Below are 15219 nucleotides of genomic sequence, written 5' to 3' on the forward strand. Positions count from 1 at the left end.
CCTGTCTCAAAGGGAAGAGTATCCCTCTTCCTCCCAGTAAAACTCCACCGGTGCTCTTGAATCCATTGACTTTGGCTTTCTTGTTCAAATTTACTCTTTCAAATCATTTTGTCTCCTCTGGCTTCTAACAGGCTTATGTCTTCCTTTGGGGAAAAGGCATCCTTGACTCTGCTTCTCAGATCATGCCATCATCGTCCCTGTCTCGAACGTCTGTGCAGTACATGTTCGCTAATTCTTTCATTCAGTCAGTCTCCTCTCTGCACCATCTGCAATGGGCCTCCAGGGCCAGCGCGGGATTAAAAGCCATCCCCTGAAGGTCATTACTGATCTCCTGACAATAACATGCACTACCACCCACCACCCACAGCTTCCTTCCTTCCTTGCTCCATTCATTCACATTGAATGCCCAGCAGTATGCCAAGGCCTGGGTATGTGTCGTTAAACAGAAACACCCCTTCCTCAATGAGGGTGTATAGAAGGTACAGGGGGAGGTAGGACCCCCCAAATCTGCCTGGGAGTATGGAAGATAGCTCCAAGGAGCAGATGGCCAGTGTAGGATAAGAGTGGTGTGCACACCAGGTGGAGAAGACAGGGAGGCCCAGGCACCTGAAACAGAGAATGCCCTTCTCTCTGGTAGGGGAGAGGGCACTGTGACCACACCAGCGCCCTGTTAAATCTTCGATGGAAAAACTGGGGAGGGGGACTGCAGAGTTTTAACAGGGCAGTGACATGACCCATTTGGGATGTTCTAAGTCCCAGGTGCTAGCTGGTCTGTTAACAATTCGTCATGAGCCCCACTCCCTGCTCCCTGTCCTCTGCATCACAGTGCTCAGATTCCTTCCCACTGCATCCTGGGTCAGATCCCGCTCACAGGAGCCACGCGGGTGACATCTGAAGGATTTCAGGTAAGACGCAGCCATCCTCTGGGAGGTGGCCGCTGTGGGCAGGTGGCTGGCCGCGGGCAAATGTGGGTTGTTGGTAGCTGCTCCAGCGTCCTGGGAATCACTCTGGTGCTGCAGTGGCTGAGAACTCTCTCCCGTGACGCTGGTGCGCCCCTGGGCTTGCCTCTCCCAGCCCTGCCAAGGGGTGTGAAGTCCCTTGTTTCCTGGTGACACCCCGACTAACACAGAACACCGTCTTCAATAACTCTTGCCCAGAAATGGTCCTCTATTGCCACCACACACTCAGTTCTCCTTCATTTCAGACCACGCACCTCTGTCTTCCCAAGGTTTCCGTCTCGCCCCTCCCCCCATGATGATGACTCCAAAACTATACTCTACCTCTGGCCTTTCTCCCAAGTTCTACACCTAAATTTCCAACTATTTCCTGGACACCACCACCTGGACGACCTGCTGAAACCTAAAACTCAACAAACCCCAAAATAAGAATCATCTTGCTTTTAAACCAATTCCTTTCCATGAGCTCACATCTCTGTTAAGCACCATACAATTATTTATTCCAGTTACCTGGCTCTAAACCACATAGTATAGATTTCACTCCCATTCTGGTCAAATATTTATTTATTTAAATATATTTTTATTGTTTTTTTGTTTGTTTGTTTGTTTGTTTTTAGAGAGAGAGGAAGGGAGAGACAGATAGAAGCATTGATGTGAGAGAGAAACATCTATCAGCTGCCTCCTGCACGCCCCCTACTGGGGATCCAGCCCGAAACCCGGGCATGTGCCCTGACCAAAACTTGAACTAGGACCTCTTAGTCCATGGGCGACACTCAATCCATGGAGCCACACCAGCCAGGCTGGTCAAATCTGTATTGAGAGGCTAGTACATGCCAGGCCCTTTGCTAAGTGCTGGAACACATTGGTTAATGAGCAGATGTGTTCCCTGCTCTCCAGGAGCTAACAGTCTAATGAAGGATCTAGGAGAAACTGGAGGAAGTTCTGAAATAATTTTTCTTGACCTTTAGCCATATCCAATAACTTGCAAAAATTCAAGATTCTAAAATCTCTCTTGAATTTGTTTCACTTCCTCCCTTTCTCAATCTTCTTTTTAGTCAATAACCATCACCTGGACTAGTTCTCTAGTTTAGTAGCTAGACTCTTATTATCTCATGGACATTTGTTTAAAAATATGCTTTTATTGATTTTTTAGAGAGAGAGGGAGAGATAGAAACATCGATGTGAGAGAGAAACATCGATCGGCTGCCTCCTGCACGCCCCCTACTGGGGATGGAGCCTACCGGGCATGGGCTCCGACAGGGAATCAAACTGGGACCTCTCAGTCCATAGGACGACGCTCAAATCCACTGAGCCACACTGGTTGGGTGACATTTTTTATGTTTTGATAAAACATATGCAAATACCTTTGCAGACAATTTTCAGGGGTCATGGACAGTCCTTCTGAGGCGATCCCTTGAGTTCTTTCATTAACCCAAAGAACACCTCAGTGTTGCTCCCGTAAAGCACAGTCCTATCGTGTCTCTTCCCTGCTTACAAATGATCACTGGCTCATTCCCAACAAATACAGTACCCAATCCACCCTCGGGCCGTCTTTCTCACAAGCTAACCGCACAGCCTGGGTGCCTCCCAAACGGAGATGCAATTCCTGGCCAGTTTGCTCAGGCTGCCCCACCACGTCTCGGCTTATCCAGTTGTCACTACTTGGACATTCTGTACCTCCAGCATTCACGTTCAGTCTTGTTTGAGAGCGAACAGCAAAACGTTTTCAGAGTATGAGGGATCATCTCAGCACCTGCCATATCGCCCAGCTCCAAGTCGATGTATAAGAAAATGTGAGACTAAACTGAATCCCAGTCTCTCTTTCACATCTTAGACCAGGCACGCCCTTCAGCCTGCTGCCACTCCTACATAACTGTCCGTAAGTATTTGAAGACAATTACCTTGTCTTTGTCCCTTATCTGTACAAAATCCAGAGGGTCCTGGCTAACTTGGTAGTCTAATTCGATGGAAACAAAAAATGTAAGCACAAAACAGTCAAGAAGTCCTTAAGGGTTCTATTCCCAACCATTCCGTGACTCACTCTAGGATTTGTGATAAATACATATCTCTTCATACCCTTCCTTCCACCACTTAGCTAACACCAGGGGGAAAGAGATAATAGCGCCCTTATCTTAGTCATTTTATAAATATAAACGAGAATGCTGACGCAGCACGTGGAGTCTGAAACAGAAAGCAGGCACGACCGAAGTCAGGGATAAACGTGGCTGAGGATGGTTGACAATGAGTTCCAACTCTGCTATAAACTATGTGACCCAGGACAAAAACTCAATTTCTTTGGGCCCATTGGTTCACTTTTGCACACCATGGAGAGTGATGAAAGTCCAGGAATTCATGCTACGGAAACAACAATAAAAAATAAAAAAGGACTTCCGATCAGGATGGCGGGTAGGTAAACGCGATATCGCCTCCTCCCACAACCACATCAAAGTTACAACTAAACTACAGAACAACCATCATTCAAAACCGCCTGAAATCCAGCTGAATGGAAGTCCTACAACTACGGAATTAAAGCAGCAGCCACATCCAGACTGGTGCCCCGCTCAGGGTTCCAGTGCCAGGAAGAGAATCCCCATCACTTCTGGCTGGAAAAACCAGTGGGAACTGAGGCTCAGGGAGGCTGAGGCGGCTGGAGCCCCAGGCAGCTCCTTAAAGGGCCCGCGCAAGGACTTATCGGACTCTCTGCCTCTAAGCTTGGAGGGGAGGCAGCCCGAGGGGCACCAGAGACATACAGGGAAGAACTGAGCTGTTTGGCACTGGAGCGAGGGCTGGAGAGGGGGCTTTCTCCGGGACAAACGTGCTGTCAGAGGCCTTTGTTCCTTTGGTGAGCCCTGCCCTGGGACTCCAGCAACCTGGCTCACACTGGTTGCCCCACTCTGGTGACTCCCTGAGGCCTTGCCCCGCCCCACCCAACTTTCAGGTCCACCCAAGCTGTTGCCACTTGCTTAACCATAGGATTGGCCTGTCTTGGATCCTGCTTCAGGTTTTCCTAAATTCTTTCAAACGAGCAGCATCTGGTCTCAGCTAGCCACATACCTCTCGTTAAGTAATACACTGAAACAAACACAGGGAGGCAGCCAAAATGAGGAGACAAAGAAACAGGTCCCAGATGAAAGAACAGAACAAAACCCCAATAAAAGAACTAAGCAAAATGGAGATAAGCAACCTAACAGATGCTGAGTTCAAAATACTGCTTATAAGGATGCTCAGTGAACTTAGTGAGAACCTCAGTGAACTTAGTGAGGGCCTCAAGAGCATAAAAAAAGACCAGTCAGAAATCATGGAGGTACAGTCAGAATTGAAGGAGGCACTAACTGAAATAAAGAATAATTTACACAGATTCAATAGTAGAGTAGGTAAAGCCAAGAAGCAAACCATTGATTTGGAATACAAGGAAGCAAAAAACGCCCAATCAGAACAGCAAAAAGAAAACAGAATCCAAAATAATGAGGATAGTGTAAGGAGCCTCTGGGACAACTTGAAGTGTGCCAACATTTGCATCTTGGGGGTGCCAGAAGGAGAAGAGAGAGAACAAGAAATTGAAAACCTATTTGAAACAATAATGACATAAAACTTTCCTAACTTGGCGAAGGAAACAGACATACAAGTCCAGGAAGCACAGAGAGTCCCAAACAAGATGAACCCCAAGAGGCCCACACCAAGACACATCATCATCAAAATGCAAAAGGTTCAAGACAAAGAGAGAATCTTAAAAGCAGCAAGAGAAAAGCAGATAGTTACCTACAAGGGAGTTCCCATAAGGCTGTCAGCTGATTTCTCAAAAGAAACTTTGTAGGCCAGAAGGGAGTGGCAAGAAATATTCAGAGTGATGAAAAGCAAGAACCTACAACCAAGATTACTCTATCCTGCAAAGCTGTCATTTAGAATTGATGGCCATATAAAGACTTTCCCAGACAAGAAAAAGCTAAAGGAATTCATCACCACCAAACCGTTATTATGAAATGATGAAGGGTCTTTTTGAAGAAAAAGATAAAATATATGAACAAACAAAATGGCAATGAATACATATCTATCAACAATGGAATCTACAAACAAAATGAACAGGTAGATCAGAAACATTCTCATAGATACAGAGAACATGTTGTTGGTTGCCAGATGGGAGGGGGGTTGGGGGAATGGGTGAAAAAGGTGAAGGGATTAAGAAGTACAAATTCATTGCTAGACTGACAAACCTCAAAGGGAAAGGGGTTGGGGGGGGGGTGGGAAGAAATAAACCAAAGAACTTATATGCATAACCAATGGACACAGACAATAGTGTGAGAAAAGGCGGGAGGGGGGTGGGAGTGGGGAGGAGGGGGTCAATGGGGGAAAAATGTGGAACATCTGTAATACATTTTACATTCAACAATAAATATTTAAAAATAAATAAATAAATAAAAAGGAAATTTTAAAATAAAAAAAAAACAAAAACAAAAACAAAAAAATAAATAAATAAATAAAAAAGGACGTCTTCTGGACGATATGTACTATACCAGGCTGTTCATAAACATTATTTTAGTTTTGCAAATACTCAAGCTGAAACTAAGAAAAACCACAGATCATTTATTTCTCTTTAAATGCTTTTAATTCAGATATTTATGAGCCTTGGAGTTTTTAAATCATCCAGCTCACACACACACACACACACACACACACACACACACACACCAATGCTACTTGGCCTATCATTTCTATTGGTCTGATACACCTGCTTCCTTCAGCTGTAGAAGGAGGTTCGATGATGCTGACCAACAGCTGCCTAGTACAGTCAGTTTCCCTCAGAGATTAACCAAATGAGAAATATACTCTTCGAATGGCCAGTTCTTACCATAAGTTCCCTGAACATCTGGGTCAGCATTGATGTTCTTTCCCAAAGTATTTCGGTTACCACCAATAGAAATAATTATTTTACCCTTTAAAGGGATTTTTTTTCATTCTCACCCAAGGACATTTTTCCATTTTTTGTTCAGATAGAGTGGGAGGGAAGGAGGGAGGGAGGGAGGGGGAGAGAGAAAGAGAGAGAGAGAGAGAGAGAGAGAGAGAGAGAGAGAGAGAGAGAGAAAAACATCAACATGAAAGGGACACATCCAGTGGCTGCCACCTGCACAACCCAACCAGGGCCAGGGACAAACTGCAACCGAGGTACGTGCCCTTAGCGGGAACCGAACCCGGGTCTCTCTGGACCGCAGGCTGACGCTCTAACCGCTGAGCCAAACCAGCCAGGGCTAAAGAGATTTTTTAAAACTGTATATGCATTTCTTTAAATTAGTTTGTTCAGAAACAGTGTTAGAAATGCATTTTCAAAGGCAGCTCTTCCTGGCAGGAAACTGCCTGAGCGTCTGAGGCTATGCCTGGGCTAAATTAACAATGTGTTAAGCATACAGATGAGTACTGATTTTTGTGACAAAATAAGTATTTGGTTTTTTATTTATTTAGTTTTTTAAATATGTTGTTATTGTTTTGTTTTTTTTAAGAGAGGAAGGGAGAGATAGAAACATCGATGTGAGAGAGAAATATCGATTGGCTGCCTCCTGCACGCCCCCTACTGGGGATCGAGCCCACAACCCAAGCATGTGCTCTGATCAGGAATCGAACCAGGACCTCTCAGTCCATGGGACAATGCTCAATCCACTGAGCCACACCGACTGGGCAAGTAATTGGTTTTTTAAAAAAGAGTTCATGCTAATGACCTAAGTCATCTTCCACTTGGGTAGAAACAGCTACATCTGACAAAGGGTATGTTTTATGATTATGTTTAAGATACCTAAGCTGACTTTTTTTTTTAATCCTCACCTGAGGACATTTTTCTATTTTTTGTTCAGAAAGTGGGAAGGAGAGAGAGTGAGAGAAACATCGACGTGAAAGGGACACATCAAGTGGCTAACTGCCACAGGACTCAACCAGGGCCGGGGACAAACTGCAACCGAGTTACGCGCCCTTAGCGGGAACCGAACCCGGGTCTCTCTGGACCACAGGCCGACACTCTAACCGCCGAGCCAAACCGGCCAGGGCCTAAGCTGACTTTTAAAAGTTCATATACCTTCATCTGGCCCGTGTGGCTCAGTGGTTGAGGATCAACCCATGCACCAAGAGATTGCTGGTTCGATTCCTGGTCAGGGCACATGCCCAGCTTGTGGGCCAAATCCACAGTGGGGGCATGCAGGAGGCGGCCAATTTATATTCTCTCTCATCGATGTTTCTCTCTCTCCCTCTCCCTTCCTCTGTCTCTAAAAACTCAATAAAGAAAAAAAATATAAAAGATCACATACCTTAAATATAATAAGGACCTTGAATCAAATGGTGTTGGCAAAAACATCTGAGAACTCAAAGAATGTGCAGCATACGCCATGTCTTCAAGTCCGGGCAAACCGTGTTGGACAGAGCTAACTCGTTCAGCTCTATATTGGTTATCATCATATAAACCTTGTGGAAATACATTGTTGACACACTACCTATTCACAAATACAATTCACATACAGTTAAGGTTAGACTATTTTTTCCTCCTCTGCAATTTCTACAATTATTCTAATGCAATGTAGCCTAGAAAACGACTATCATCTGACTTGCAACCCTCCCTCCAAATTGCAATAAAGGGCAAGTAAAACTTGCCTTTAACACCCAGACTAAATTTTTAACCACTAAAATACCCTCCTGTATGATGAGCCTTCGGAAAACAAACTGCTGACTGTAAATCAGAAGAGCTTCATTGGAAAAGAGGATGTTCAGTTGGCTGGATAGCTTAGTTGGTTAGAGCATCATCCCCAAATGCCAAGGTTGTGGATTCAACCAGACAGGGCACATACAAGAAGCAACCAATGAATGCATAAATAAGTGAATCAACAAATTGATGTTTCTCTCTTTCTCCCTTCCTCTCTCTCTCCCAAATTGATAAATTAAAAAGAGAAGAAAAGATGATGTTAAAAAGATAGAAACCACTTCAATGTAAACATATGGGCAGGTGTCATTCAAATCAAGAAATATACAACATGTCAACCATGTTCATTGGCCAATAGCAAGAAGCTCCGTCTATCTACCTTATGCCTGACAAACAATGCCTATTAGCTTATAAAATCAGAGCACAAATCAGGGTTAGGGTGGTAGATTAAACCTACATACTTAATTTCATTTCTTCCTAGAGGTCTACTAAAATTAAAATAAAGAAGAAACAGAGAGAACATGGGGAGGTGACAGAAGAAAATGTGGTTTCCCAGAGAGCAGATGGCTGAGTGAACTCACGAGGCTGATGAGAAGCCTCAAGCTGACAGTGGGGGAAGCTGAGACCCAACCCATTTCACACCACACTATCCTCAGTGGTGCAGAAACTGACAGTGCTAGGTACCCCTAAAACCAAGGGTAAGATGTGCAGAGTAAAGCTAAAATAAAGACTAGGGAGAAAGATGTTTTAAGAATTAGTTCCCTAGATTAATCCCTCAACCACACCATAGTGCAACCACACTTATTCTAGGTGGGCATATATTTGGAGACTTAATCTCTGCAGAGGAAAGAACTCAAAATAGGGATTAGATAAACATATGTATAATGAATACAGAGACCACCCTCTGGACCCTCACCCTCTGGGCCAGCCATTGTAAGACTCTTCTCTTTGGAGTCTGATCAGTCCCAAAGAAAAGGACATTGACAGTAGGGGTTCCCCAACACAGAGCCCACCCAGGTCTCCCAACAGTGGAGTTCAGTCATGGCAAGCCTTCATTTCCCCAAAACTTCCTCATGGCTTTTTAGTCTTATTCATGAGCAGATAGCCAAGGATTACCAGGATCTGAGAAGTCTCTAGTATGGAAGATACAGAGCAAAGCAAACAGCGAAAACCAACTTGGAGAAACAGAAACAAACAAGGAGAATAAAGCTATAAATATAAACAATAAAGCGAAGATAAAACTTCCTGGAAAGGAGAGCAAAAGACAGAGATGGAAAATTGGGGGGAAAAGGAAAACAGAAGGAAAGTTCAGGTCTGGTTTTTGAATAATGAAATTTTTAGAAAGGGAAAAGAGAAAAAATAATTGCAAGAAATTCACTAGTGAAATAAGTCAAGAAAATTTCCCAGAACTGAAAGACATGAGTCGCTAGATTTTATTTTTTTTATCCTCACCCGAGGACATTTTTCCATTTTTTGTTCAGATAGAGTGGGAGGGAGAGAGAGGAAGAGAGAGAGAGAGAAACATCGATGTGAAGGGACATATCGAGTGGCTGCCACCCGCACAACCAACCATGGCCGGGGACAAACTGCAACTGAGGTACATGCCCTTAGCGGGAACCGAACCCGGGTCTCTCTGGACCGCAGGTCGACGCTCCAACTGCTGAGCCAAACCGGCCAGGGCTAATTTTTATTTTATTTTTTTTATCCTCACCCGAGGACATTTTCCATTTTTTGTTCAGATAGAGTGGGAGGGAGAGAGAGAGAGAGAGAAACATCGATGTGAAAGGGACACATCGAGTGGCTGCCACCCACATGACCCATCCAGGGCCGGGGACAAACTGCAACCGAGGTATGTGCCCTAGCGGGAACTGAATTCGGGTCTCTCTGGACCGCAGGCTGACGCTCTAACCGCTGAGCCAAACCGGCCAGGGCATGAGTCGCTAGATTTTAAAAGCCTACTGTATTCGGCACAATGAATTAAAATAGACCCACACCAAGGAACATCACTGTGGAATTTCAGACCACAAAAGGCAGTTTCTGTAAGCTTTAGAGAGGGAGAGATTACATATAAAAAAAGATTACATATAAAGGATCAGAGTGGCTTTGGATTTTTTAACAGCAACACTGGAAGAAGACAACAGAGTAACGCCTTCAAAATTCTAAAGGAAAACATCTGCCATTTAGAATCCTGTATCCACCAGACTGTCAACTGAGAGTATTTTCAGATGTGCCAATTACTAAATATTTATCTGCCACACACTTTTCTCAAGTTACTGGAGGATGTCACTCCAACAACATTAACATATAAATTTAAAAAATAAAAGGAATGGCACATGGGAATATAGGGGGGAAGATACAAGAAGGAAGAGAGGGGAAAAGGAGATACTGGGAATGATCGCCATACATCAGATCTGAGTACTGTGACCTAAGAGATACACTTTGCGGGCTGTTAGTACCAAGAGTCTCCCTGCTATTACACCGACAGACTGTCTAAGTCAGTTTGGTCCTGGTTCTTTTCTGCACTTTTCTGATTTTGACTAAACCCAATGAAATGTCTGTTCTCTCCATGGCCTGGTGAACTGGTCAGTTGACGTTCATTTTAAACCAGCCCACTCCCACGAGTTGGGTTATAATCTCTTCCAGGGAGCTGGAGGGAAGCCATGGTGAGCTTAGGCAAGGAAAACAGACCCTGTGTCTGCCGGACATCTGGGACCAGCCCACACGAGTGTGTCCTGTCAGGTGCCCCAACACTGCTGGACCTTGTTTCCCAGGATTCACTCATGAGCTTGGACACTGTCTCCCCGTAAACTGCCTTTTATAAATGATCAGAGAAGCTGAAGTCAAACTATGACCCGGAGAATCTGTTTATCTTCTCCTAAAAACCTTGATTTAGATTTGACATTGCCTTTTTCTTACACAACTGGGCTTCGGTTTACTACTCAGCTTTCGAAAACTAAGCAATGTATGAATCAGGGATATATACAGCAAAACTAAAGAAAAGAAAGATGAACGCAGAAACCAAGATAGCCGTTATTTGTAGGTGGTGAGGAAAGAAAAGAAGTCTATTGGAGAAGAGTCGGTAGGGCTCATTTTAGATAAGGCAGGTTCTATTTTAACTTGGGTGGTAAGCATGCAGATGTTTATTGTTTATTATTCTTTAAATTATATTTATGTTTTATAGTCTTATGTATGATTTATTAAATATACAATCACAACATAGCCTTGCAAGGTAGAATTTCCTTTTACAGACAAAGCAATACCTTCTATTGATATACCCATATCAAAGCCTTGATTATAATTCACTGCTACCTGATTATTACATGCGTTGACCCATCACTTTGCAGTGTAATGTGAACATAATGAGAACACCAGGCCATGTTCAGGAGACTGAAGCAAAGTTCACAGGACAAAGAACCTGATGTTTTTAGTCTTCTCTATCACAGTAATTTTGGTAAACTACAAAAGGAAAAAAAAAATTCACTATTCACCTAGTCAATATGTATTTGTGATGCCATTTGAGACTATCCTGTTTTTTAAAAAAATTTGTTGAAATTGTTTTGTTTTTTGAGGTGGGGACAGATTTGGTAGCAAATCTAAGTACAAAGTAAAGGTAAGAAGGAGAAAAATCAACCCGAAACCCCAGAATATAAGATTGAGAAGATCTACTTAGTTCATCTCACAAAGATTCCCTTAATGGATGTGGTTGAAAACATGCAAACCAGCTTGGGCCTTCTGAATGGAATCCAAGTCAGGACATACAAACCACACAGAATCCGAGGACCAGGTAGGGGACATTTCATCTCTGTCCTCTACCTTCTTTTGGTCCGTGGCGTGACAATCTCTCCGTGGTTCGGTGTCCCCAGGCAGGCTGGTAGTCACACCGGTGTTTCCCGGCCTCCTCCCCATCCCAGCACTGGCGCTGGTGCTGCTCCTTGTGAACACCGGCTGCTCTCCCCAGGCGTCCCCAGGACAAACAACCTCTCAGCACCTCAGCAGCTCGTCTGCTCCTCCTCGCACACGAGGCTTCTCCGTGGGGACGCTTTGGTCTGCATAAAACAGCAGCCTCCGGAGGTATCGTCCAAAGCCACCGGAAGAGGACTGCTCGGGAGGGGGATGAGCTGAACTTCAAAGATGGCAGAGACCAACCATAAAATGATGTTTTGTTCTCATTTCTTCTATTCCATCCTCCCTACTGCTGACCATGGACAATCAACGGGAACATTTGGGGACCACTGGCACCAAACATTTCGAACTCACATGCAATAAAACGGAAAAACAAAAGAACAAGAATCCGAGGGTCATCATCAAGTTTTCTGTTTTATTTAAGATTTTAGTTTTAATTCTGAAGAAAGAGGTACATTTTCTTGGTTTTAGTTTTAGCATCAGGTTATAACCAGGTTTCTGTTTTCTTTTCTCCTGTCTTTTCAATACTGCACAAATGTCCAGAAACTACAGGGTTAAGTAAAAGCTGCAGGCAGGGAGGTCGGAGATTTGCTCCTGATGGTGATCAGATGGCCCCAGAGCAGTTCAATCTCAGTGCCCTAGTCAGGTGAATTCAAGGTCAAAGAAAAAAAGATTCCAACAGATGAGGAGGACTGAAGAAATCATTCATATTTCAGCTCTTATATTATGCATAGGTATTAAATCTGTGAATCCTTTTTTTCTTTAAAACATTTGAATTTACTTTAAATATAAAGCCAATTTTTTTTTCTCCTTATAAAAAAAATACACATCACTTCTCCCCTCCTTATAAACTCTTAGCAATTGGCCAGTTACTACTACAGATCAATTTGTCTTTCCATCAACTTCCAATAAATTCTGTTGCTTAACGACACAATCAAGTCCTCTCCATCAATTTGCCAAAAGAATTAAAAATTAAATTAAATAAAAATAAAAAAAAGCATTTTCCCTGCAATAGTGATAAGCTGAATACAAATGGAGCCAGGACCACTGCTTTGTCTCATGCATTTAGCAATCTCATTTCAATTCACCTGGTTTTCAAACTTCTGCAGTTGATAATGCATTTACTTGACCTTTTCTATAGATTAATCGTCATTTTCTGCTAAGCAGATTATGTCATTATTATGCGCGACAGACAAACAGTAATTTTCTAAGTATCGAGACTGCCCTTTGATTTCTTTCTTTTTTTTTTCCTTCCCTTAAAAAGGCATTTTTAGGAAACATTCAACAGTGTCATTCGAATGCTGGATCAACAGAAACTTTTACAATTAAAAAAAAAAAAAAAAAAAAAAAAAAGATGGTCATGACCCTGTGATCGCATTGCGTCTGGGGAGAAAAAAATTGATCGGGAACTGGATTCTTCAGAACTTAAGAGATGAGAAGGGAGCTGTGGGCGGGCCGAGGGAGAAAACAGGGAGGGACAAATCCTGCGTTTTCTAACGGTTTCTCCTCTTTCCCTAGTGGCGGTCCAGTGTCGAACTCTGTAGTAAATCTGTGGGGGTTTTGCTGGGGGGTCTGAAGGCCGTCTGAAAGCCCGGGGGTGGGGAGTGGAAGCTGGAGGGGTTTGAAGGAGGAGGGTAGGGGTTCCAACTGGCTCTGTGCAGAGGGATCTGTGTGCTGAAGGGGGCGCTGTGGTGGGCTTGCGACGGGGCGGCGCTGGGGCCGTCCATCTCTGTGAGGGCCTGCAGGGATTTTAGCCAGTGTGGAGGATTGTCATCTTGAAGAGAGTCTAAACTGTTTCCTGAAGAGGCTGGAATACCTACGGAGAGAAGAGAAAACAAGAGGGAAATGGTGAGTTTGTGCCCAAAGAATAAGATATTCATCAAAGGTGATTAGTTCCTCCCACCCCAAACAAACAAACAAACAAAAACCAGAAGAAATGACAATTTTTAACTCCTCCCAAGTAAGACCTTTTTAATCTTACGTCCCTTTCATCCTCCACCCACGAGCACAGAAAGCCAGGCCTCCCCCTCCCCTGCACACTGCCCCCCACTGGCACAGAGGCGGAGCTGCAGGACCGAGGCCCCAGAATTGCACGACGTCATTGCCCAATTGCGCGTCTCCTCTATTGGGAATCCGTAAACAAGATAGCCTTATAATAGAGAGCTTTATTTTTAAAAGTGGAGTATATTCCTTTAAGAGGATGAGTCAGATCCTTATTGTACTCGGAGGCCTAAGACATACGCACATGCTGCAGACGTGAGCACCTACTTACACCAAAGAAGCGACCTAGGCACCAGACGCCTTATGCCACAAGCAGGCCCACAGTTCAGCGAGACTGCACCCGAGAACGGAGCAGGCCACCCCCCGAGTGGCTCTGAGAAGAGGCTACTGATGAAGAGGCTTGTTTTAGTCTAGTCTGTGCGAGAAACCAAACTGATGGCAGCCAGTGGAGCTGAAGGAGCGAGAAAGTTACCTGTGATGATGGCTGGGTCTGTCCAGCTGCCCGGGCTGTCCCAACTCAGGCTGTCGGTGGTGGCAGTGCTGGACGGTGATGCACTGTGGTTGGCGTTGGAGGGGGAGGAGGAATTGGGCAGTCCACCAAAGTTGATGTTAATGTTGGGTAGAAGTGCCCTGAGCCCGTCCTGCCATTCCTTCATATTTAAACTCTCTACAGAACTGCTGTTGTCTGGGAGATTTACCAACAAAAAATGAAAGATAAAAAAAAAAATAAAAAGCTGACGTTAGAAACAGATGATGTTCTTTAGTGGTTAAGCGGGAGAAGAATTACTCTTTCTTTATCAAGCTTTTAAAATGGGTTGTCCTAGCAAGGTACACTTGGTTAGGATTTTGCTGCTGAGCTCACAGCCCCTGAAACACCGGAGGAAAAACTTGCTCCAGGATCAGTAGAGGGAGCTTCTGGTCCTGATAGCCTCTTCACCATTCTGCATGTCAACCAACAATCCAGGTTAAAGACTCGGTGCTCCAGAGCACAGTTTAGTTCCACTACATTCTGAAGTTTGTTAGGGAGGCTTCTAGCCAGCTGAGCTGATTTAGTCTATATAAAAAGGAAGCCTACAAAGTTCAATATGAGAGCTTATTGCTGAGTCCATTAAAAGGAAGAAAATTCATTGTATGAAGAATAAACATAAGGCAACAGGAAAAGAAAAATAATTAAGATCTTCCTGATGATAAAACTGGTAAAGCATTTCAGAGGAGAAAGACAGTAATGACCAGGCTTTTGAATTTGAAGTCTTTTTCCGTTAGTTACCAAGACCAAAGAGGAAGGGACTAAACTACCTTTCAGAGAGTCATTTCCAGCACAGTCTGCCTACACTGCTTCAAAAGTTGTACCAATCATTTAAAACACCAGTCCCGGAGTCCTACAGTTCCATGGTAAGACACTATCAACGTAAAAACGCTTTTTATAAATTGTGACTAACGATCCTACATAGTATAACTAAATGGCTGGGGGGAAAGGGTAAAGTGTAACTATTGCTTAGAATAATTGTTGTTTGAAAATAGGAATATAGGTCCAACTACCAATTGGGGTTTTTGAGGAGAGCCTAGAAAATTTTTTCTGGTTCTACAGACTTGATTAGCAATCACCACTGATGATGATGATGACGATGATGATGATGATATTTTAACAGGCCCAGTCTGTGCTATTTGGTGAATTCAGAATCTTGT

At 43.8% G+C, this 15219-nt stretch overlaps 1 protein-coding gene across 2 annotated transcripts in view; it reads right to left on the reverse strand.

Moving 5' to 3' along the window:
• Positions 1 to 11926: 11926 nt before the first annotated feature.
• Positions 11927 to 15219, reverse strand: part of CNOT4 (CCR4-NOT transcription complex subunit 4) — a 147828-nt gene continuing 144535 nt past the window's right edge. Inside the window, exons 11-12 of one of the 2 annotated variants that reach the window (XM_036246163.1) lie at positions 14006 to 14218; positions 13032 to 13348 (exon numbers count right to left, since the gene is read on the reverse strand). In XM_036246163.1, coding sequence (XP_036102056.1) covers positions 13047 to 13348; positions 14006 to 14218 — 515 coding nt within the window. In that variant the 3' untranslated portion in view covers positions 13032 to 13046. Of the gene's footprint in view, positions 13349 to 14005; positions 14219 to 15219 lie in introns of both variants that reach the window. The other variant, XM_036246161.1, reaches the window with a different exon arrangement.

The sequence above is a fragment of the Molossus molossus genome, unplaced genomic scaffold (assembly GCF_014108415.1).
Source record: "Molossus molossus isolate mMolMol1 unplaced genomic scaffold, mMolMol1.p scaffold_m16_p_7, whole genome shotgun sequence".
Classification (NCBI taxonomy): Eukaryota; Metazoa; Chordata; class Mammalia; order Chiroptera; family Molossidae; genus Molossus; species Molossus molossus.